Source organism: Chinchilla lanigera, unplaced genomic scaffold, assembly GCF_000276665.1.
Source record: "Chinchilla lanigera isolate Chin_1 unplaced genomic scaffold, ChiLan1.0 scaffold00006, whole genome shotgun sequence".
Classification (NCBI taxonomy): Eukaryota; Metazoa; Chordata; class Mammalia; order Rodentia; family Chinchillidae; genus Chinchilla; species Chinchilla lanigera.
In genome coordinates, this window is record NW_004955407.1 from 28,318,749 (window position 1) to 28,343,760 (window position 25,012).

Sequence of the window (25,012 nt, forward strand, 5' to 3'; positions counted from 1 at the left end):
TGATCCTCCTGCCTCAGCCTCCCACATATTGGGATTACAGGCATGTGCCACCACACCCAGCTAAGTTATTTTGTTTTATTTACTTGGGGAGGCTACCGGGAATCAGACTCAGGACCTCATGCTTGCCAGGCAGGTGCTGCACCACTGAGCTAAACCTCTGGCCCTAGCTAAGTTGTTTTAAAAGGAGAAAACTCAGGCTCGGAGGAGTCAAGCTTAAAATCTGAAGTCACACAGCTATAACCAGGCAAAGCAGAAACTCAGGCCAGTTCAATTCTGACTTGCTATCCTACAGCCAACAAGTGCTTTGAGTCCTAAAAAGAACACTAATTCCCTCTTAATTTCTGTATCTTTCCTACATTACTCTGGCAATTCTGACACAGTATGTTTTAAAAATAAATATATCCAAAGGGGCCTTGTCATGACCTTCTAAAGGCTGTGTTGCAAATCTTACGTCAGAGTGAGCAAGTACAGAACATTTTCACAGCGGTTAGCGGACGTAGTCACTAAATGATGCCGGTAAGTCATTACACTGCATCATTTTCCCAGTTTGCCAAAGAGCAGCTAGTGAACAGGGGTCTACGCAGTATTTTAAATGTTCCCAAAAGCATCACAACCACTGTGTAAAGAATGAGTACACTGCCGTGATGTGCAGGTACGCACCCAGTCAACAGAAGTGACGCCCGCCAGGTTACCTTACCTCCAACCAAGCCAACATGGAACACATGATAAAGTCCCACTCGCTCTCCACCAAAGGAGACGAGCAGTATTTCAGAAACAGGCAAAGGAACCGGACTATTTCTATATTTACACCCAGTACCTCTGGACTTGCTTCTGATAGATTACTGTAATAAAGACAAAAACAAAATAACAAAAATTCAAAAACATTAAATGATTATAGCGATCAGAAAATATTTCACTTTAAGTCACATAAATGACTAAATATCTACCATTGTACAAAATTTTGACTATCATATACACAACATGGGTTCCCATCAGATATGCGGAGGGAAAAACACAGATAAAGGATCACCTACCAACTGAAAAGAAAAATATCTTCGTGTTCTTTCTTCCAGGATATTATAATTTTCAATATACCATGTAGTAGCTCTCCGTCATCAATGCTTCCGGTTTGCAGACAAGAATTAAAAATGGCAAGATGCCCAAAACCTCCTAAAGTAAGGTTCAAAACAAAAATAAATGTTTTAATTAAAAATTACACCGTTACTAGGAATGTTAACAACTCCACAGGGCAGAGCGCCCTCTTCACACCCTGCGCCTAGCACAGAAGCGGGAGTGAGCGGGAAGTGGGGTCGCACTAAACGATCCCGTGCAGTTTTGTGTGCAGAAGGTATCTGTCCTCAACTTTCTAAGAGCAGTGAGAAAGCACAACTACAGAGTCTAAAGCGAGTAAGGATGGACAACTGAACATATTCTGCGTTTCATGCATTCGCTCAGAAACCATCCACTCTATCTGGCAAGCTCTTGGAGTGGCCACCCTTTAGAATCGCACCATTTCTCAACCTCGGCCTTCTAGGGCATTCCACTACCCAGTCGAATCTTTCAGGCTGAACGCCAGCCAAGATGAGCGACATGCACCCCTGTGTGATTTTGTGTACCGGGAATGCCCTCCCCCCGCTATGTCTATGTGTAAAACTGTCCTTGAACACCCAGCTGAAGTATTTCTCTTTGTAAAACGGCCTTTGTCACCCTCCAAGCAGAAGGGAAGTTCCTTCCTCTCTGCCATATCAATAATAGTACACTGAGGCTGGGGATTTAGCTTAGGGGCAAAGCACCTGCCTGGCAAGCGCGAGGTCATGAGTTTGATTCCTGGTACCGGAGAAAATTTTAAAAAACACAACAACAACAAAAAATAATAGTACACCGCTTTGCTACAACAGTTATGAAAGGAGGTAACTTTATGTCTGTCTTCTCTACAATAGAAACCATATAACAGGTGTCGTTTGTATTAAATTACTAAATACGTGAACAGGGTGCAGAATTCAAACAAGTTGCACACACACTGCAAAAGCTCTCCTATCCATCGCTTCTCGGCCTTTTGGCTAAGACCAAGTGAAGCTCTCCTATCCCTTCTACTTGGGAAAATGAGACGCAGCTTTAAAAAGTTACAGGAAGAAAAGAAATAAACACAGGGTACTTGTGAGTATACATCTTCCCTTGAAGCATTTCTGTCTAAAAAGTAAAAGCCACATTTTCAGGTACACTCATCCTAACAACTGTCAACTTGGGTAACAAAATATAAAGTAGGCACAAGTAAGCCGTCCCTCCATTTATCTCTGCCACAACGGGTTTTACATGTTGAAAAACACTTCTTTCACCTCAAACGACAATTCAATCAGTGAAATACTTATTATCAAGCAACTAACCATTGGTACTGCAAAGGTCTTCCTTAGTCCAGCCCAAAAGAGCAGGTACACATTGAGAACTGAATTCTTTCTTTTCTTCTTTTGACAAAAATGGACAGAGACTTTGAATGGTATGTAAATTACCTTCTGTTAGCGGAAAGAAACTGTTCAAAGGAAAAATACAAATATTTATATGTGCAGTTATTTCATACAATTCCTCTTATTCTGACTATCCAAAACAACTACTAATTCCACTATGTAAACCACTTGTAAGAAAAAAAAATAAGATACTCTAACAAGATGCACAATTACAGATTTCTGATAAACTTTTAGAATTTTTTTCTGCTTCTTCCTCTTTTGTGAATATTTCTAATTTTTGAAATGAGCATGTAAGGGGCTGGAGATATAGCTCAGGGGCACAGTGCCTGCCTGGCAAGCACAAAGTACTGACTTTGATTTCCCAGTACCCCCGCAAAAAAAAACCAACAACAACCACAGCATATATAACTTTCCCTATGATTTTTTTTTTTTTTTTTTTTTTTTTTTTTTTTTTTTTCTCCGGTACCGGGAACCGAACTCACGACCTTGCACTTGCCAGGCAGGCGCTTTGCCGCTGAGCTAAATCCCCAGCCCAAAATGCAAATACTTTTTTTTTTTTTTTTTTCATTTTTTTTTCTGGTACCAGGAATCAAACTCACAACCTTGTGCTTGCCGGGCAAGCTCTGTGCTGCTGAGCTAAATCCCCAGGCCCTCCCTATGATTTTTAGAAACTGTAACAGCAGGCAAAATGTGTATGTCAGTGGTAGAGCACTTGCCTAGCATGAGGTCCTAGGTTCAATCTCTAGCACTGAAAACACACACACACACACAGGCAACATGTAAAAACGCTCTCTTTAAGAGCTAAGGGCTGGGGAGGGGGCTCAGTGGCAAAACACTTGCCTGGCATGTACAAGGCCCTGGGTTCCATCCCCAGCGCCACAAAACAAAACAAAACAGCCAAGAGTTAGCTGATTCAGCCAGGTGGTGGTGCACACCTGTAATCTCAGTACTCTGGGAGACTGAGACAGCAACTCAGTGACTCAGCACCACCTGGTCTCAGGGTAAAGAATAAAAAAGGGCTGAGGACAGAGCTCAGTGGGAAGGCCCCGGGATCAATCCCCAGTACCTCAAAAAAAGGAAGAAAAGCCAGTTCTCTTAATTTAAACGGTCCCCAGTATGTCAATGAATTGATACATATACAGATAGATGAACAGATAGACAGATAGATAGATATAGATATATCTACACAGAGAGAGAAAGAGCTGGATTTTATTGACATAAACAGTATCACACTGGGGCCAGGGATTGAGCTCAGTGGCACAAGCGTCTGCCTGGCAATTGCAAGGTCCTGAGTTCGATTCCCGGTATGAAAACAAATGAATAGTATCACACTAAACATAATAGTTCTACTATTTGTTACATATTTTGCAAGTCTACATCAGAATATATCAGTATATCCTATTTTAAAGCTGAATAATGACATTAACGTATATTTTGATAATTTAAAAACACCTTCTGTAAAAGCATAACAAGTTTATGCTTTCACCAAAAATGTACAAGTGTGAATAATGTCTGTTTAAAACTTAACAATATGGTAGATAAAATGTGCTGCTTTTAAGTTGTGCTTCTGCCATTATTAGGAAGGTCACACTGCATAACTGAATTATCTCTGACCATTTCATGTCTGAATTATCTGTTCAGGTCTTTGTCACACTTATCGATTTAAGTGGTTTTACTGATTTGTATGTGCTATTTATAAATTACAAATAAAAATTCCTTATTAATTTCCAAATGTGTTCTCCCATTTTGTCATCTGTCCTTGTCATCTTGTTTTATTCGGTGCACAGATGCCAACAGTGGTAAGGACATTCACCTCACAGAACTCGTCTCCAGAACTCTTCTGTAGTTCATAAAACTGAAGCTTTTACTCAGTAAACAAATATTTCCCATTATCCCTCCCTCCCAGCCCCTGAGAACCACCATTCTCTTTTCTGTCTCTGTGAATTTAACTACTCTAAGGTAGCTCAGATGAAGTGAAATCAGAGGTATTTGTTCTTTTACAACTAAATTCTTGTACTCTGCATAATGTCCTTAAGGTTTACCCATATGTACTATAAGATGAATAATACTCCATAACTCATTATTTTTTGTTTATTCATTCACTCACTGATGGGCTCTTAAGTTGCCAGAAGTTTTCACTTTTATGAATTCAAATATCTGTCAATTTAAATATGTCACAAAATTCCAAATTCTGCGCTTTAAGATCTTCCCCATACCAAGACTGTACAGTCTCTTACTTCCCCTAATACTTTTATAGACCTTTACATTAAGGGGTTTTTTTGTTTTCTTTTTTTGTTGGGTTTTGTTGGTACTGGGGATTCAACCCAGGGGTATTCTGTAACTGAGCTACATCTTCAACATTTTTTATTTTTTATTTTGAGACAGTCTTAACTAAGTTCCCAGGCTGGGCTTGAACTTTTGATCCTCCTGCCTCAGCCTTCCAGAGTTCTGGGATTAAGTCTGTGATGAAAGTATAGATTAATACATCGATTTTTATAATTTATCTTTCAATCTCCATTTCTGATCTTTCTTAAAGGGTTGTACTTGTAATTTTGGTTAAATTTATACTTTTGTTTTCACTGCGAACAGAATTTCTTTATTCCTAGACCATCTTTAAATTAACAGGAAATTTAGTGGTTTTGTATGTCAAGTATATATCTCTCATTAATAATTAGTTCTAATTGTTCTTAATTCTATAGTACTTTATAATCAGAAAAAAAATGACGCTGACAAAAAAGCCCATGTCGTATCGTACGACTCCATTTATATACCATTTGTAATTGACAAAACTATAGAAACAGGGACCAGATTAGTGGATACTCAGGATTAGGGGAAAGGAAAATGGATGAGGCTATAAAAAGTGTCATCCCACTGCGTCACGGTCACACACAGAGGTGAACAAAGCACACGCAGAGATGTCCGCGTAAACCTGGCAAGTGGACTGCTTCAGCGCCATTTTCTTGGTTGGGAAACTGTATTATAGTTCTGCAAAATAACACCCCCGGAGAAAACTAGACGAAGAGCATACATGTTATCTTTTATCTTTGTGTTGCTTTTGTTCTATGTTATTTCTTACTATTATAAGTGAATCCTTCAAATAAAATATTGAAATTTTTCAATAAGGTTTAAAAAAAATCAAAATTAAATTTAGAATTCTACTATGCCAGAACGTATATACATCTTTTCAGAATTCCTGGTAAGTCAGCAATTTCAAAATGCTTGCTGGTAAATCTCAGCTAAGTATTAATGTGAATGCTGAGGCTCGTTGGCTTATCCAACTGCACGTTCTCCCGCTTTGTCATCCCACTTTTCCTGCACTCCCATAACACAAGGAGCCTCAATCAAAAGAAGCAACTGCACCTACCACTTCCACATAGCAAGGGAAGTGCCGGATGCCCTGTGTTTCAGGGGAAAGAAAGATTCCTTTGGTGAAAAGAGAACAGATCTATAAAATGTTAAAGGGCTACTTGTTGAGAACAAGTATAAAATTGCACAACCAAATGTTATAAAGTTAAATATGCTTCATTAAAAAAAAGCTATGTCTCTAAAACAATTTAGGTTGTCTTTGGCTTTATTTCTCTTTGCCTTTAATTTCTCATTTCCTAAACCCGTCTTCTTGATTCATTAGAAACTGTTCATTAATTGAGGACTGTCTGCTGGGCGTGGTGGCGCACCCCTGTAATCCCAGCACTCGGGAGGCTGAGGCAGGAGGATCGCTGTGAGTTCGAGACCAGCCTGAGCTACAAAGTGAGCTCAAGGCCAGCCTGAACTGCATAGTGAGACCCTGTCTCAAAAAAAAAAAGGGATTGTCAAGGTGAACAATTACAATAAATTACAAATTAAAGATACTTTAAATGAGAATACCTTTCTTTTCTTTTATAGTGTAGTTTTACTTCCTCAGATGAAATGCTTCGGGAAAGGATCAACTTAGCAATAATAAGGGACCAAAGCGTACCATTTTCCCTAGATCTAAATAAGGAAAAAAATTATACCACATTATCAAAGCATTCTTAATAAGTTTTTAAACACCACCTGTACTCTTTTTCCAGAACTAAATCATTTTATGAGGCATCAACTCACCCCAATTTTGTACCCAAGCAACTGCCATTCATTGCCCCAAAGACTGTTGAGTTTACTTTCACTATTTCTTCAAAACTGGAATACAGTTTTCACTACAAGGTTATCCCAAAGTCCTTCCAGTCCCAGCACACCCATACGCCTATACCAACAGCTAAAGTACAGGCTGCATTTGAACGCACTGAGAGGATGGGTAACCAACGACAAGTTAAAGCAATTTCTACAGGCTCCTACTTCTCTCATTGCCATCTGCACCCTGACCGTGCTCATGGATTTAATAGTTCAGGAAAGGTCCAAATATCTCCCCCAGCAATTAAATCAAATACTGACTATCCATAAAGGACCTATAATTAAGAGATTATCCAGATCTGCCGTCTCACTGAGGCATTAGTGTGAAGCAGGCTTACATCTCACACAGAAGGCAAAACCATGAACAAATAAAATAACCATTTACAAAAACGAATTAGATTCTTACCTGTTAAATAGCAGCTGCAAAACACCAGAAGTAACACGAAGTGCACATAAATTATCATATGTAATATTCATTTTTTGAAGTATTTCACAAAATCCAGTTACAAAACTGGGTGGATTGTCTAGTTCTTCACACCACTGTAGCGAATATAGTAGTTCTGCAGCTAAGAGAACAAACAGCGCCAACTTAGCAAGCGTATATGTGGAAATCCTTACATCATTTTCCTATCTGCCCCCTTATCTGACAGTAAAAACGAAAACAAAAGCATAGCCTTCAGTAACAGACGAGCCTGGTTTTAAATCTCTGTCTTGAGTTCTATATACATAGTTATCAGTTAAGATACTACAATTTTACTTCATAGGGTTGTTGTGAGATTTAAATGACCAAGTGTCTATCGCAAAACCCTACACTAACACGTTTCTAAAACATACTCAGAAATCCCTTTTATAAAGCCATGCATGGAGGGGGAAGTCAGAAGCTTTAAAATGTAATTTAGGGCAGGCATGGTGGCGCACGCCTGTAAATCCCAGCAGTTGGGAGGCTGACGCAGGAGGGTCTCCATAAGTTTGAAGCTAGCCTGGGATACATAGTGAGTTTAAAGCCAGCCTAAATTGTATAGTGAAACCCTGTCTCAAAAAGACCAAAAAAAAAAAGAGAGAGAGAGAAAGTAAAAACCTCATTAAAAAGCTAAGCCTTAAAAAAAACTAAACTAAGTAGCCCTAATCCAATCAGAACAACAAAAATAACAGTAGTATTTGACAGAAATGGCTAATAAAAAATAACTAAGTAACATTGCTAGTTTGTGAAAAAATACACAACACCAACAAAACAACAAAAACAAAAAGCCAAGTGTCTGGCTTTCTTCACAGACAATACACCCTCCATACTACACAGTAACTGTGCTACATTTGAGGCTTATAACAACACTGACCCAGGATTTGTGTAAATCTACCTTGTGTAAGTCACACCATTTCCTGCAATTCTCAGCCATGTACTAGATTAGGAGACTGCGGATGTGCTAAGTGCTCCTGAGACTCAACTTGTGAGGAAAACAAGCAGCTGATGAATTCTACGGTCTAGAGGCTCAGAAATCAAAGCATAGTTCGGAAGCGTTGATAAAGCACCAACGCCTCACAGCCGTCTCTTTTGGGTACTGACGTCATGCCAGCTTGACTTCCTGATCTTACAGCGAATTATAAGGTGCAGCCCAGAAGATTATAGCAAGATTTCAGCACACTGACACCCAATTCACAATTTAACACTTATCACTTAAGTAACCCAGTGTCCCATCACTAAAATAATTGATAAAAAACTACCGAATTCCATTTAAACTGCAGCAAAATCAAAATTACTTAAAAATTACATGCATTTGTGCATTGTAGCTGAATCTTCGTGTATACTCACTTATTTTCTCAAGCACATTACTTTCCAGAGCTATTTTCTTCTTCAGTGCAACTAAGGTCATTTTGCTCAACAATGCTGACGTACACAGGTGGCTGGGAAGTGTCTTTGTATCTTGTTCTTTAAAATCTGTTTTGAAACATTCATAATTCAAACTCAATCTTGCCTCTAAAAGGGGTCTGTGTAACCACTGTAAAAAGAAAACATGAAAAGTATATGCAAAACAATTAGATATTACTATTTATGCAATTCAGACAGGGAACAAAATGAGTTATTAGAATACATAGCTTATGGTTAAATGCTTCAGAAATCTGAAAGTTTCATCTTTATTACAGAGAATTATCAATACATGTATTTTTTTAAGCAGAGAACCAAGTCCTAATCGCCTTTGTACCTGGTGACTGCCTGTATCAAATGATGTCTTGCAAACATCAACCTCCAATATGAGTATTCAGAGACATAAAGACAGAACAAGGTATTTGTATTTTTTTCCTCAGAATAAAATAAAAAAGCATTCAAGCCCGCATGAAACCCACTCTTCAATCCCAAACAGACCTGAACCGGAAGAGACTGTCTCATACTTTCCCACTCGGCGTGGTTTGGCACCACACTTCCGATATAAAGCCCCAGGAGAGCACCGCCTTCACTCTCTACCAGTGTATTCAGCAAATCATCGACAGCAGACAGGAGGACCTGTAGACTGAAAATAACGCAAAGAACTTAACTGCTGTAGTTATGCGACAAGTAGCTTGAATAGTTCAGTACATATTAAGTATCCTATGACAGGTAATGGTGTATCTGAATAAAAAAAGGTAAAAACAGCCAGGCAAGGGGGCACATGCTTGTAATCCCAGCACATGGGAGGCTGAGGTAGGCAGATTTCCATGAGTTTGAAGCTAGCCTGTGCTACATGGTGAATCTGAGGCCAGCCTGAACTACATGGCGAGACCCTGTCTCAAAAAAAAAAAAATACAGGTAAGGGATCCTCTGTTCCCTCTAGACCAGTGGCAGCAAACCTATGCCACAGTGGGCTGTTTGTATCACTGAAAGCTCTAAAAGGTTTGCCACTACTGCTCCAGACAAACACAGAGTCAAACTGGGACTCTAATCCGGGTATTTATGATTTGAAATACAGTGCTGTTTCTATACCAGAACGCAGACCTGACCAATTTCAGATCAAATACTTGTGAAATACAGCTACCTTATTCCATGCAAAGAGCATGACTATTTGACCTAATCCTAAAAGCTTTTAGAGACATTCTCTGTTATCACTCTCACTACATACATTTAGGTATGATATTGAAATGTAATTGCAATCCAACACCTTAAACTAGCAGCTACTTATTCCAAAATGATAAAAAAGCCAGTATAACTAGTATGTTGGTAACCATTAAGAGGCATGAATAAAAACCCCCCCAGCCTTTGACAAGGATAAACTACCATCACACCATGGACTAAAAATCAGTAGATCAGCAGATTAAACAAATCATTCTTCAATCAATCTGTAGTTTAAGCGGATGATCACTGAAACATACTTTTGGAAAAACTTGTTTGGAATTTCTCCTAAGAGTCCTGCAGCTTTCCGACATGACAAACCATTTTTCATAGGTGCTCACACTACCATGGAATTAAGCATAAACTAACTGAGCACAAAAAAGTTACCTTGTGTTATCCAGAGATGAAGACTGAACTTGCTTCTTTAGCCACAGAGCAGACAAACGCAGGAAGGTGCTCTGTTCGGAGGTACCACCGCTTTTACGGACCAGCAGGTTTACACCAGAAAGCCAGGTGTTCCTCAGTTTACATGTTAGAAAATCTAAGATCAAGATATCAACAGGAATGTGTACTCTCACTGAATTAATGTTAATCAGGATGCAATATCTGAAAACATTCACTACAGATCTGAGGTCTTTAAGATAACATTTTTAAAAGAAAACAAAATGAACATTAAATTGCCAAAATAAATTACCTGCAATAATGCAAGCTAGCTCGTGCCAGGAAGTGTAAAATGCTAAGATTTTAAAAGTTAGCTTTTTCTGCTCCAAAGAAGTCGTCCTTTGGGACATGTAATTTTTTTTTTTTTTTTTTTGGTGTTTTTGAGACAGGGTCTCGCTATGCATTTCCGGCTGGCCTTGAGCTCACTTGAGCCCAGGCTGGTCTCGAACTCACAACGATCCTCCTGTCTTAGCCTCTTGAGTGCTGGGATTACAGGCGTGCACCACCACGCCTGGCCTTGGATATGTAATTTTTAAAAACTGTCTTTAAAGCAAAGGGGAGGTGGGAGAAGGCGTTTCTATCAATAGTGTTTTTTACATTCCTTTCATAAATAAACCTGAATTAAACACAGGACAAGAATATAGTGCTTATAATCCCAGTCTCATTTTCATATCAATCAGGATTGAATATTTTTACTGTAAGAATGAAATATTATTATCCTTCTTTTAGGAGTGGACTATCAAGAAATCAACCTGAGTTCATGAATGGAGGGGCTAAGAGTGCAAAGCAGTTATTAATAACCCCTACCAAAACTGGTTTTGTAATGTCAAGTACGTGCTTTAGCAACTTCTACATACATCTTTAATTTGCTTCCTAAACTCAAAAGTGTAAAGACTGTAGCTATTAAGTCAAAACGCTTTACACTTCACATTACGATTCAATTAATAAAGCTTAGGGCTGGGGATATAGCTCAGCGGCACAAGCGCCTGCTCGACAAGTGCGAGGTCCTGAGTTCGATTCCCAGTGCCCCCCGCCCCCAAAAGCCTGGGCACTTACACTCACTTTGAAGGTCAGAGCCGGAGATTCCCACCAAAACATTTGAGCAGTAGGCGATTACCTGGCAAACGTGTTTTTTCTCTGCTTTGAGCACATAACTGGAAGAGAGTTAATAACAAGTCTTCAGATGATGGCATGAGCAAGCATCCCTTTGCTGAGCTGAAATAGCTGTACGCCGCGTCACAGATAAAAGGCACTGCTGCGTCACTGATTTCAGCTTCTGACAATTCCTTTGTTTTCGATAAAGTTTCATGAAGTTTAACAATAATTCTTTCAACATATACTTCTTCGATCAAGTAATCTAGAGGGGAAAAAAAGCCCAGAGAAAAATCAGAAAATGCTAACAGTGCATTTTTAAATACCTTACCTTTGGTTAGTAACCATGTTGGTCTTTCTATGTGGGCTTTTGTTAAGGTGCTCAAGTATTCGAAAAAATTATAGGAACAAAGCAATCTGTCCTCTGACACATAAAAGAAAGCTCTTCGGTAAAAAGGCAGGTTTAAATCAAATAAAACACAGCAGTGACTACCAAAACAAGAGCGAACAGCTTTGAATATTTAAGAGCTTTGAACACGAAACTAAAACTATGAAATATCTTCCAAGTCATACTACAACTACCAACAAATATGTAGGGTACTTATAAAATCAAGATATTTGAATGGATAAGTATTATTCTCAACCAATAATACACAAACTAGCAGCATGACTCTTCCCAAAAGGAGAAGAGGATTAGTCCCCTGCTAGAAAACAAAAGCCGTATTTTCCCTACCATTTTTAACATGTTGGGATAATACCAAGCTTAGAAGAGTCCATTGTTCTGAGAAGTAAGATTGTGAAGACACTGTGGATTCCAAGTCCTTATTACAAAGACGATCTGCCAGGGCAACCAATTTCTCTCCAAGGGTATCGCCTTTTAGCCAAGGAGCTACTAAAGCATGTTTATCTGAACTAGAACATGCCTAAAACCGTAAAATTAAAGCAAATATTAAAAGCAAGGTCAAAAAGGTTTATCTGTCTAATTATTAAACCTTATCATCTCTCTTCATCTTACGGCCCCAATTCCACCCCCTCCTCCAGGAGTCTAGGAACCTAAACTGCTATCACTACTGTTCCCCACCTAAGGCTACCTTCTGTTCAGTTTTCATGCTCTGTTAATGTACCCTCCCTCCAACTATAAAAATCCCCCTTATCAAATCCTCTCCGTTCTTTGAAAGTCAAAGCAAATCCCACCTGCTTTATGAGTCTCCCCCATCCACTACAGCCCGTAAGGATCGCTGATTTTCTCTGAATATCTAAAGCACTTACTGGATTGTATTATTATTTAAATGTTTCATCTGTGTATATCTTGTCTTTCCAATGAGACTGTAAGTTCCTTGAGAGCAGAGACTGTCTTAAACTTCTTTCATACCTATTAACACTGCAGATATGTTCAATGAAAAATGAATGGATGAACTCTGTAGATCTATGAATGCTCTACAGATATTTTTGTTCATTAATTTTGCTAAAATTAAAGAACAATTTATATATAATGGTAAATGACTTCAACATGAACAACAGGACTCGTTTCCCCCCAAGTGCTCTGCAACAGAGTGACTGGGGCTAGGACTCTGACAGCAACTGATTTATTTTCACTGGGGGTGGGGAAATGAAAAAAATCTTTCAAGTCCACCCCCAAAAGGATGTTGATCCATGTTCCCAGAGCTTCTTTTGCTTTAAGGGCTGAGAAGAAAGGAATTTGCAACTTGGTTCATCTCAAAGCAATCTGGAAAAAAAAAAATCCAAGTGCAGATTGGGTAATGCCTGAAAAACTGCTTATTCAAAATTTATAGGTAATGAGCGCTTATCTTCTAGTCCATGCTTTACTATTAAACTGGCCTTATGACCTTGGACAAATCTCTTAGCCAACCTGAGCCTATCTCCTAATTTGAAAACAAAAAAGATTAACTTCCAGAAACTCTTAAGGTCCTCTTCTGGTTCCTAAATTCAGGTTAGTTTTTCATTTATCCTTAAATAAACTACCTTTAGGACTCTGCTCATAAAGAAACATGATCAACAAAAATGCTTTAGATGGTTTTCCTTATGTAATTCACCAAACAAAACCAATCTATTCTGTAAAACCCTGGTAGAACAAATAAACTGCTGAATATTAAGTCTCCCAAGTTAGCAAGACATGAAGTCTTCCAACGCCTTAACCTCTCTACTGGGAGAATCTGTGCAGGTCTAAGGAGACGGGAAGGCTAGTGAGTCCCAGAAAGCATGGCAGTGTGGGCACTTCAAATACTGCCCAGGAAAAAGACATTCTCCCAACCTGACAAGGACAGTTACAAATTATAAGGCTGAAATGGATATATCGGTTTCCTCATCAAATTATTGATTCCCCTGCTCTGATGCTAGCCTTATTAAATGGCATCTGAAAATCTGGCTTTTCATGTAGTTTGCCTACAGGACTGAAGGCACTGGATAAACTAATGTAAATGATGTGTGCAGATGTATTTTTCATTCAATAGTAAGAAATTAGTATTCCGTATTTATTTTCACTACTAGGAGAAACGGGGAGTTACTGTTTAATGAGCACAGAGCTTCCATTTCGTAAGATGGAAAAGTTTTAGGGACTGGTTGCATAGCAATGATAATACACTTATTACATTACTGAGCTACATTTAGACATAGTTGTACTCTGGGAGGCTGAGGCAGGAGGATGGCAAATTGGAGGCTAGCTGAGATCCTTTCTCACACTAAAAAATAAAAGAAGGGTTGGACACAGAGCTCAGTGCAAAGGCTCTAGGTTCAATCCTTTGTCCCAACACACACACACACACACACACACTCACTCAGAAAGTTAGGATGGGATTAGAGCAGTGATGGCAAACTGTTCAGAGCTTTCAATAATATAAACAGCCCACTGTGGCATGCATACCATAGGTTGACCACCACTGGGACAGGGTATGGCTCAGAGGTAGAGTACTTGCCTAGCATATGAAAGGCCCCGAGTTCAATCTCCAGAAAAAAAAAAAAAAAAAAAGAAATGATTAGCATGATACATTTTATTTTATGTCACATGTTTTTCACTACAATTTTAAAACAGAAAAAAGACAAATTCAAAGGAGGGTTTTTTTTTTTTTTTTTGTTTTTTTGAGACATGGTCTAGCTATGCAGTTCAGGCTGGCCTTGAGCTCACTTTGCAGCCCAGGCTGGTCTCAAACTCGCAACGATCCTCCTGTTTCAGCCTCCCGAGTGCTGGGATTACAGGCATGTGCCACTATGCCCAGCTTGAAAAATTATCTTTATCAAATAAAAAATCATCAAAAAATGCTTCAAGAAGAGGAAGAATTGTACATAGCTAGTCATGACAATATATGCATAGTTGGAAAAATGTTAGTTATATTATTTACCTCTTAGGAAGTCATTTTTAAAAATTCTAAATTGTGTTCTTTTGGTGGAGGGGGGTTAGTGCTATTGGGTGTTGAACCAAGACCTTCTCATTGAGCCATGTCCCCAAGCCCCTTTTTCTTTTTTTTGTTTTTTTTGTTTTTTCTGGTACCAGGAACTGAACTCAGGACCTTGTGCTTGCCAGGCAGGTGCTGTGCCACTGAGCTAAATCCCCAGCACCCTCTTTTTCTTTTTTTTAAAGATGGAGCTCAGTGCCAAGGCTCTGGGTCTTGCCAAATCACTAAGTTGCCCAAATTGTGCTCAAATTTGTGATCCTCCTGTCTCAGCCTGTGAGCGCTACGATTACCATCACATCCAGCTTCACTTTCTTATTTACTCAAATAAATCACATAAACACTGGAATGTTTTAATTTGCCTGCATAGTAATAAAAGTAGAGAAAACTCAACTTCCTGATGTGTTCTAGCCAAAGCTCAAACTACTGCACTCAATTCACTTGTACAGGAGGCAACATACTAGGATGAGAATAGAAACCTACAGCCTTAATTAAGAAATAGTAAAATGCTTACTTCTCCTTGTGCTACTTGGTAGGAAAGAAACTTTACATTTTCCATAGTCAGTCCATTTTTCTCTGCTATTCAGAACAACAGAAAAAAAAGACTACAGTCTTTATCTGTATTTATCTTTATATAGTATTTATCTTTGCATATCAATGCAAAGATAAATGTCTTCTCAAATTAGGGGAAGAAAAGTTCTAATTGTAGGGAAGTTCCCTAACACAGACAACCACCTAACTGTATTCAGTGTGAGAATACAGCAATGATTTTTCTAAACCCATGAATCCAAAACAAGAAAAAAAAGACCTTAAAATACCTTTTCAATGACCTGAAGAAGAGACTGCCACTCCAGGTCATCCTGAAAGATGAGAGTTAAAATCAGTACATGAGAATGAACAGCAAAACTTACAAAATGTAAATGAAATCTCAATATAACTAATACAAAACTAAGATACTTTAGCTGATCCAATTCACCCTTTCGTTAACAACCTTGTGCCGCCTTGTTACTACTGACCCCAATCGAGAATATACTGCCTGTCTTTAAAGTGTGATTTATAGTCTAAAAGTAACCCAAAACAATCTCCCCACAGGCTTACTCCTCTCATCTCGTATTAAAATAATTTTAAAAGGTACCTCACAGCAATACCTTGGTTAGATCATCCAGCACAGCTTTCCTCTCCAAGTCACTGTCACAGCAACGGAGGGCACTATACAGAATGTCCACCAGGAAATCCGCATCCTTCCTTAGATCTTCATTTAGCCAGCCTACCAGTTTGCGGTACAAAAACTGCACTGCGGGATTTTTTTGTACAAGTTTGCTTATTTCAAGAGGTTTGGCTTTGTCAATACCCTCTTTTTCATCACCAAGGAGCATTTTAAATACTTGACTTGAAGAGAAAGAGTCAAGCAGAAGAGAAATAAACCTTAGATGCTGCTCTGACTTTTGTTCATTGACATAATTAATACTCATCTCTGCCAGAGTGCAGACTAAGTCTTCCAAAGGCTTTTTCCGTAGAGGTGACACACGATTTGAAGAACTATGATTGAGCAAAGATTCCGTCACATGTTCAGAGCCTTCCCTGTTCTCTCCTTCTGAAGATGCACATTTTTCATTCTCTTGATTCCCTTCTGGTGTCTCATCAGCAAATCTAACTTTACTAGGTTTTTTTTTATTTGACTTCAATGAGCTGTTAGGCTTCTGAAGGACTTGTAATAAGTTAGATACACCCAAGACAGATTTAACATCAGCCTCTGGCTCATTGATTTTCTTGACACAGATCTCTGACAATTTTTCCCAGAAATTTAGCAGTACATTCTCCAAACTACGAGTAGCTTTGTCACCCTTTTCCACATCTGCTTTGTCTTCCCAGGAACTTAAGGTTTCCGCTAAATGGTTAAACAGTTGCCCTTGCGGCAATCCCGGGTCTTTAAGAACTGTATCAATAAAAGGAATGAGCTGAAAGAGAAGGTAAAAAAAATATAAAAGTCATTTTCAAGAGAGAGAATTTTAAATACAATTCAAAAATCATTTTCCTACGATACGAAAAGCATTATTGATTTCATCATATCCCACCTGAATTACTTTATGATATAACTGATTGTGATCTGATTTTCTTTGCATCTCATGGTAATATCCAAGTTTTTTGCTGTCTTAATTAGCAGTGTATCTAAGACATGAGACTATCCACTATTATGAAAGACACTTAGGGCCCGCAGAATTCAGAACTCTTTTTCTTTAAGTCAAAAAAATAAGTTAATTATCTGACATCTCATCTAAAATCTGAGGTTGTATAATCTTGCCACTGCCTGGCAAGCACAAGGTCCCAAGTTCAATTCCTGGTACCAAAAAAAAAATTATATGAGAATTCTGTTGGGCTGGCAACGTAGTTCAGTGGCATAAGCACCTGCCTGGCAAGTGCAAGGTCCTGGGTTTGATTCCCAGGACCAAAAAAACAAACAAACAAGTATAATCTCACTAACTTCCTACCACAAAGGATTCCAGAACCTGGCCTCATCAATGAATCTAAAAGCCAAGTCCAAATATGCACAAAAAGAGAAACGAGTTCAAGTATTAGTAACAAGATGACTCTTGCATAATTTAATGTAATACAAAAGATCATACATCGTACCCTCCAAGTTCTGTTTAGTGCTGAATCTCTCTACAACAGTCTTTAAATCCACATACTGGACACATTTAATCAGCCCAATGCTACCTCAGTGACATTTCACTAGCAACTGACACTATAGAATTTTTACTTTTCTTGCCATAAATATATATTATTTGATTTGTAAATCACAATAATGAAATCTTTACATGGAAGGCTAACTACTAAAAATGGCCATAAGATACAATTAAGTATTCTTTTCAGTGACTGGCGCCACTGATCCGCACGATGTAAAGTACCTGGTCATTGACGAGCATCTGTTCAATCTCCTGTTCACCCAAGTGTTGTTGCATGATAAAACGTAAACATTCAAAAAAAGCGGCTACTACTGCTGAGCGCTCTGAAAAGCTGGTTTTGATTCTCTCCGTGGACAGCCTATGAAACAATAAATAAGTATGGACTACGCTTTCAGGAAGAAATAAAGACAAAGACCCTGAAAAGATATCACATGAAAAGGTATTTTAAAAATAAAACTTAAATGAAAAACAACCACCAAAGTAGATGCAACCAATGAGAACATAAGCCTAAAGATTTATGAAAAAAAGAAATTTTTAGACATGGATTCGGAAAAAATATTTTCAGCTTACAAATCAATCCACCTACAAATCTGAAAGCTAGGACATAACCAAAGGAAAAATGGTATGGTTTAAAACAGTAATCATTAACAAAATGGTATTTTTATTAATTTCAACAAATGTAGCAAAACAACTTTTAAGTAGCTAGTATAAATGCTTAACTTTAGTGAACTTTAAAAAAAATCTTACCGGCTCATGTTCTGCGTTCGGACATTTGCATTTACCAATATCTATGAGCTTTACCATATTTAATTTTATGCTGGGTACTACTACCACAAAGGCTCCAAAGTATGTAAGGAAAGGGTTCTGAGCTAGGTGCAGTCCTCAGTGCTCATAAATCCCTGCTACTCAGGAGGCTAAGGCAGGAGGATCATTTGAACTGCAGAAATTCAAGTCTAGTCTGGGAACATAGTGAGAGCAAGAAAGAAAGAAAAGACAGGGAAGGAGAGCGAAGGAGGAAAGGAGAAGGACAGAGAAGGAGGGAGGGAGGGAAGCAGGGAAAGAAGGAGGGAGGGAGAGAGGGAGGGAGGGAGGGAGGAATCTATATTTCTCCAAAAACTTTAGGAGTGTTTAATAAACAGCAAATTAATCTGAAGAAATTTCAATAGGAAAGAAAATAATGGAAATGAAAATAAAATATCTTTTGACTTGAAAATCGAGAATTTAAATTCCTTACCCTGCAACCAGAGAAGTGAGGAAATTTTTGAAGAAATCCAACTGTGGGTCTGTAATGGACTGAGGGAGTTTGCTAATAAACGGCAGAAGATAAGGATATATGACAGTAGCTAAGCCCCGACCACCTTCACGAATCATAGTTGACAGCTTAGGAAAAACACTTTTTTTTGCATTTACATGAAGCCAACAGTCCTACCCAAAGAAAAGAGGAGAACAGCAGTTAGAAGTCATGCACATACTTTCCCAGTTAAAGAGACACAAAGACACAGGCTCTCAAAAAATCACATATTTTAATCTAAAAAGGCTAAAATCTCTCACTACCATTATAACATATGTATACAGTACATGTGATAATCACATATTCCCTATGGTTACAGAATAACACTGACCAGAAATAATAATGTAAAGAACTTCTGTAAAAGCTACTATCTTAAAAAGACACCCTATACTTTCCTGTGTACATAAGATTCAGACATGCTGACTGTAACGGGACATAAACAGAAAGTAAAATAAAAACTCTGTTACTGTTACTCTGTCAGTTTAAGATTTAAACCAAGTTTATATTTAAATATTTTATGCCCACCAAAAGAACTTTCTAGTAAGTTTCAGATATAACAATCAGACGGTCTCTAAGTTTCTAAAATATACATAGGAAGACAAGTATTCCCCCACGTACCAAACGTGCCTCTGACCCACCTCAATGGTTGTGAGTGTATACAGTACAGCTTCCCAGAGAGCGGGGCAGACAATGGGGTCACTGTCGTCAATGCTAAGCAGAACAGATGGGCTCACTTTGGAAGCCTCCTCTTTCATGAGCTGTGGAATGCGCTGGCACAAAGCAGAAACTAACTCAAAATATGCTGAGCGGATCTAAAAGAAGAAACAGAAAGCTGAATTAAACGAAAACCTAGTAAAGTTTAAGATTTCTTTATGGTAGCAGCAGATAAGATTATTCATAATAACCCTCCCACTGATATAACTAAAAGAGCTACAAAAATAGTTTCTGAAATCTTAAGAATAGTGAATGGCTGAAAAGACATTAGGATCAGCCTAATGATCAAGGCAATGCCCGGGCGTGGGGACACGGGCCTGTAATCCCAGCACTCGGAGGTCTGTAAAGAGCTCAAGGCCAGCCTGGGCTACACGGTGAGTTCAAGGCCAATTTGAACTATACAGCAAGACTCTGTCTCAATCAATCAATCAATAAAATAAAATAAAACTCATATATTTGTACTAGAATTTTGGTGCCACTGTGATACTGTAGTTTTAAGAGCATTTACAAGAGGTGTTTAGATCTTAAGGGTTTCACCCTCATGAATGGGATTAGCGACTGCACAAAAAAGAACAAAGCCTGCCTTTTCTGTCCCTTTTACCAAGTGAAGACACAGCAAGAAAACACCATTCTGAAGCAGGCAGAGCAAGCCCTCACCAGACATAGTATCTGTTGGAACTTTGATATGGACTTCCCAACCTCCAGAACTGTGTGGAATAAATTCCTAATATTTATAAATTACTCAAGCCAGGTGTGGTGGCACACACCTGTAATCCCAGCACCCAGGGAATCTGAGGCAGGTTTGCCAAGAGTTCAGGCCAAGAGTTCGTTGCCAAGAGTTCAAGGCCAGCCTGGGCTACAAAGTGAGTTCAAGAGCAGCCTGAACTTCATAGCAAATTTCAGTCTAAGATATTTTGTTACAAAAACAAGGACTGAAACAAGCACATTGATACAAATAAAGAGATAAGGCAAAAGAGGTCATCCATAAAGCAACATAGAGACAAAAAGATGGAAAACATCAAAAACAGCATAAGATAGAGTAAGAAGATTTAAAATAACTTAACTGAAATCCCAAACAAAGAGAGAACACAAAGCAAAGCAAATACCTGGAGAAACAGCATAGAATTTTACAGAGCCAATCCACAGACTCAACTCCAACAAACATCAAGGGATATACAATGATACACACAAGGAAATCCACAGCAAGACACATAGGAGTATGTTATGGTTTGAGTCTAGATGTCCCCCCAAAGCCTCATGCAATCATGGTGGGGCAGGCTTTTCAAAAGAAGCTGAATCTAGAGTTTGTGCTTGATTCACGGGCCACTGCTGGGATTAAAGATGAGTGCTACACCTACATGAGGGTGGTTAGCCTGCATGCAATATAAGGGACAGAAAGAGGTTTGTCCCCTCTCTCTTTCCCTTGTTGCTTTTGCTGTCTCTGGCCCCATGAATTGTTTCTCCTCTGGGATGCCCCTTTGCCAAGCCACCCTGCCTTGGAGCCAGCCCATGGTGGACTAAAACCTCTACAAACTGTGAGCTAAATAAACCTTTCCCCCTTTAACTTTGGGCATCAGGTATTTTTTTCTCAGCAACAAGAAAAGTAACTATGACAGAGTACAACTACAAAAACACAGTGAATCTTTGCTAAAGTAGCCAGAGGTAAAAGGCAAACTACCATCCAAGGAAGGACGGTGAGACTGACTGTCAACAAATCCTTTTTAGTAGCAGGACATGGCAAAAATTAAATCAGAAGACAGTGGAACAATACCTTCCACACAAAAGTAACCATCAAAATGTAACTCTATACTCTACCTAGTAAAAATACCTTTCAAGAATGAGAGGGGCTGGGGATTTAGCTCAGCGGCAAAAAGCGCCTGCCTGGCAAGCGCAAGGTCATGAGTTCGGTTCCCGGTACCGGAGAAAAACCAAAAAAAAAAAGAATGAGAGAAAAATGTTTTTTTTTTTTTTTTTTTTGTTTTGTTTTTTGTTTTTCTCCGGTACCAGGAACCGAACTCACGACCTTGCGCTTGCCAGGCAGGCGCTTTTGCCGCTGAGCTAAATCCCCAGCCCGAGAGTAAAATGTTTTATAAAAACAAAACAAAGTAAAAAACCTGACACAAAGTAAAATTATGTAGGGCAAATGTAAATGAAAATTTAGAATAAAGAAAATGTTCTGTGAGCTTAAAAAAATACATATTTAATCCTGTAAAATACTGTATTTACTTATAAAGCAGTACAAAATCAAAGTCAGCAGTTTTTCAAATGACATCACACTTTAAAAAGGCAGCAAAATTTTAAGTTTGTGTATTAAAAACAAAGCTGAAAAGCTATGCTCATATAAACATATTAGAAAAAACAACCAAGCCGGGCGTGGTAGTGCACATCTGTAATCCCAGCAGTCGGGAGGCTGAGGTAGGAGGATCGTTGCGCGTTTGAGACCAGCCTGGGGTACAAAGTGAGCTCAAGGACAGCCTGAACTGCATACTGAGACCCTGCCTCAAAAAAGAAAGAAAAAACAACCAAAAAATACCAGTGTTCATTCATGATACAAATACTCCAAAAATTAAAACTAAAAAGAAAATGCTTAAACCTTAAAAAAATCTACAACGAACATCATGCTTGAGGTTAGGAACAAGAAATGTCTGCTATTACCACTCCTTCTCAAAGAGCACTGGATACCTACTCAATACAAAGAAACAAGGAAAAAAAGACTAGAAATGGAGCTCAACTAGCTGTAATTGCAACAATATAACAAGCTATAAATATATTAAAAATAACATAAAATCACAAAAAATAAAGTCAAAGTACTGAACAGTAGTCTGAGTTATGAGTACAAAATTAACATAAAAAGTATAGCACTCTTATCACACTGGTACAAACAAAACAGAAAATGTAATTAAAAAGACCATTTCACAGTAGCAGCAAAAAACCCTCAAGGTATATTCACTGTGGAGAATATTATAAAACATTATTCTAGGATGCAAAGGATATAAAATAGCAAAAAGAATTCTAAAAATGCACTTTCCTAGCTGAGGTCAGACAATATGATGGATGTTTTGCTTTCTTATTTTAACCCTCCTTCTATAGTAAGTACCCTTTTCACAGACTATTGACCACATTTTTCAAAATTCTTGTAGTCTTGGCTGGTGACTTCTGAGCTCTAGTGTAGCGCTCTAGCGCTGGCTATGGTATGAAAGTGCAAGAAGACTGTAACGTGCCTTGCTGAGAAAACGTGAGAGATGAGCTTCACTCAGCCACAAGCTCCAGGGTTTCTGGCCATGAAGTGAATGTTAATAACTCAAAAATGTATGTATTAAGTAAGGTGTCTTTACAAACATGTAAAACAGGGTTATGTATTGATCTAACGCAAATGTGTTGTGACCAGAGGCTCACAGAAACCTGACCCCCTATTTCTGCTAGGAACAATGTTTCCGAATTCACTAGTTCAGTGTTTCTGCTGAAGTTATAGAACATAACTACCATGAATGAAGAGAAGGCACCACACAAAATGTACACTAGAAATATTAGAATAATCACCCACCAGAAATGGAGAGCACACAGGAAACAGGGACAAGAGACAATAAGCACATTAAATAAGCTAAGAGTCTTGCATACACCAGCAATTTTAGGTGCCGTGAACAAAGGAATATAATTCAACTCTGAACCTGACACCCGAACTAAACCAAGAATTGGGGGTGTGTCTCAGTGGTAGAGCACATCCTCGGCATGGGAAGCCCTGGGTTTAAATTCCAGCAGGAAGGGGAAGAAGAGGAAGAGGGAGGAGGAAGAGGGGGAGGATGAGGAAAGGAAGAAACAGAATAACACTCCAGTAATAGAGAATATTCAGTCCTGAGTGAGCTACTTCAAGAATGTGCTTACAGGGGCTGGGGATTTAGCTCAGCGGCACAGCGCCTGCCTGGCAAGCGCAAGGTCATGAGTTCAGTTCCCGGTACCAGAAAAACACCAAAAAAAAAAAAAAATGTGCTTACAAAATTATAAATCTGAACAATAAACATAATCTAATACGATCAGGGGGACAAATTAGAAAAATATTTTAAGACATTTTAAGAACAAAAGTAGATTAAGATACCTGAGGTACACTGTGTTTTCCATACTTCCAAAATTTATTCTGTGATAACAGAGATTTAAACTTCTCTTCTAGAGAATCAAGCTCATTATCAGGTAAAAGGCAAAGCAACTTCTTTAACGCCAATAAGGAACAAGTTACAACGCGGTAGAACTTAGCTTCTCTCTCTTCCTCTGGAACAGTTCTTGATTTGAAAAGAAAATTTAAAAAAAAAAAAAAAATGTAAGGATTGAGAATAAGGCAAACAATGGTATTTAAATTTTTAAAAAATTATAGTAAAAGGCACACTGCCATTAATGTCCCTCAAAACACGCCGCTCATTTGGAACACACAACACGCAACGTCCCACTTCCTGAAGCCCCTGGGGAAGCCTTCTCCCGTGAGCATTTTTATAAGATAGATCAGGAACAGCGGATGCCGCTGGCAGAGGCCATCCAACAAAAACGCAGGCTCCTGCGGTATTATTCACCGGAACCGGCACCCGTCAACTTCCGACTCTTCTCCAAAGTCAAAGTGACCACAAGGGGCAAATGTTTTGAGTAGATTCGGGACATCAAGGCCACCACGACGGCACAACTAACGACACTCCTGCAGGGGGACTTCCGACCCACCTCGGGGAGAGGCAAGGAGGACAGGATAAATGTATGTGAGCTGAGGCAGACTATTCTGAGTGGGGTTAATGGAAATATTTTTTACTGGGATAAATTTTTTAAATACCATATTTTTCAATCATACATCATCCCTTACACGTTGTAATCATTAAACAGCTATCACCTGCTTTATTTCCATCTACTACTGTCCTTGTGGCAAACCCCCTCAAAATAAAACCACACGCAGAATTTTAACCACATATTTTACTACTAATATGAGATGAAATTAGAGGAAAAATCATGACTTAAAAGAAGTGACCAAGTGCATACCCTCAAAAGCAAGTATATCGAGACATCTCTGACTACTCACCCTTATGGGTTCTGAAAAGTTTAATTAGAAAATAATAGTAAACATAAAATATTTTACTACTCTTTCAGTAGAACTGCTTAACAGGGGATGATAGCGCACACCTGCGATCTCAGCACTTGGAAGACCCAGGCAGGAAGATTGCCACGATTTCGAGGCTGGCTTGGGCTACACAGCGAATTCAAGGCCGGCCTGCACTACATAAGGGCACCCTGACTCAAACAAAAACAAAAAAAATAACTGCTTATACATTCCTCAGCTATTTCCAACCATATGTTCCAACAGTCCCTGCTATTGCTGCCAAAAGGTAAATGCGGGAAAAATTTAAAAATCTCTCAGAAAGAACCAATGTGCGGCTCCGAGAAAATTCAAAGTAGCAAGACAACTTGTAAGCAAACACACTTAACACAGCATCTAGCACGTACAGCAGTACCGCATTGTTATTTTCAACTCTGTGTTTAGAAGTTTCTTCGTAGAATGTCACAATGAAATAATAGCTGGGTAACTACAGTGACACAATCCCTTAACATGAGTCACACAGAAACTATGTAACTTACTGTGGGTCGCTAAGGGTGTCAGGTGTTTCTTTTAGAAGATGATCCTGAAGCACCTAGAGAAGAAAAAAAAGAAGAAACACCAAAGCCTTCAG

At 38.7% G+C, this 25,012-nt stretch overlaps 1 protein-coding gene across 1 annotated transcript in view; it reads right to left on the minus strand.

Annotated features, from left to right (window-relative positions):
- Ltn1 (listerin E3 ubiquitin protein ligase 1) overlaps positions 1-25,012 on the minus strand; it is a 49,200-nt gene that overhangs the window by 15,151 nt on the left and 9,037 nt on the right. The window contains exons 5-21 of the mRNA XM_005375608.2: positions 24,921-24,973; positions 23,410-23,590; positions 19,241-19,414; positions 18,546-18,736; positions 17,534-17,669; positions 15,776-16,585; positions 15,446-15,487; positions 11,954-12,143; positions 11,246-11,485; positions 10,075-10,228; positions 8,968-9,112; positions 8,416-8,602; positions 7,015-7,174; positions 6,327-6,431; positions 2,385-2,527; positions 1,035-1,170; positions 698-842 (exon numbers count right to left, since the gene is read on the minus strand). Of these exons, the coding sequence (XP_005375665.1) occupies positions 698-842; positions 1,035-1,170; positions 2,385-2,527; positions 6,327-6,431; positions 7,015-7,174; positions 8,416-8,602; positions 8,968-9,112; positions 10,075-10,228; positions 11,246-11,485; positions 11,954-12,143; positions 15,446-15,487; positions 15,776-16,585; positions 17,534-17,669; positions 18,546-18,736; positions 19,241-19,414; positions 23,410-23,590; positions 24,921-24,973 (3,192 nt within the window). The remainder of the gene's footprint in view (positions 1-697; positions 843-1,034; positions 1,171-2,384; positions 2,528-6,326; positions 6,432-7,014; positions 7,175-8,415; positions 8,603-8,967; positions 9,113-10,074; positions 10,229-11,245; positions 11,486-11,953; positions 12,144-15,445; positions 15,488-15,775; positions 16,586-17,533; positions 17,670-18,545; positions 18,737-19,240; positions 19,415-23,409; positions 23,591-24,920; positions 24,974-25,012) is intronic.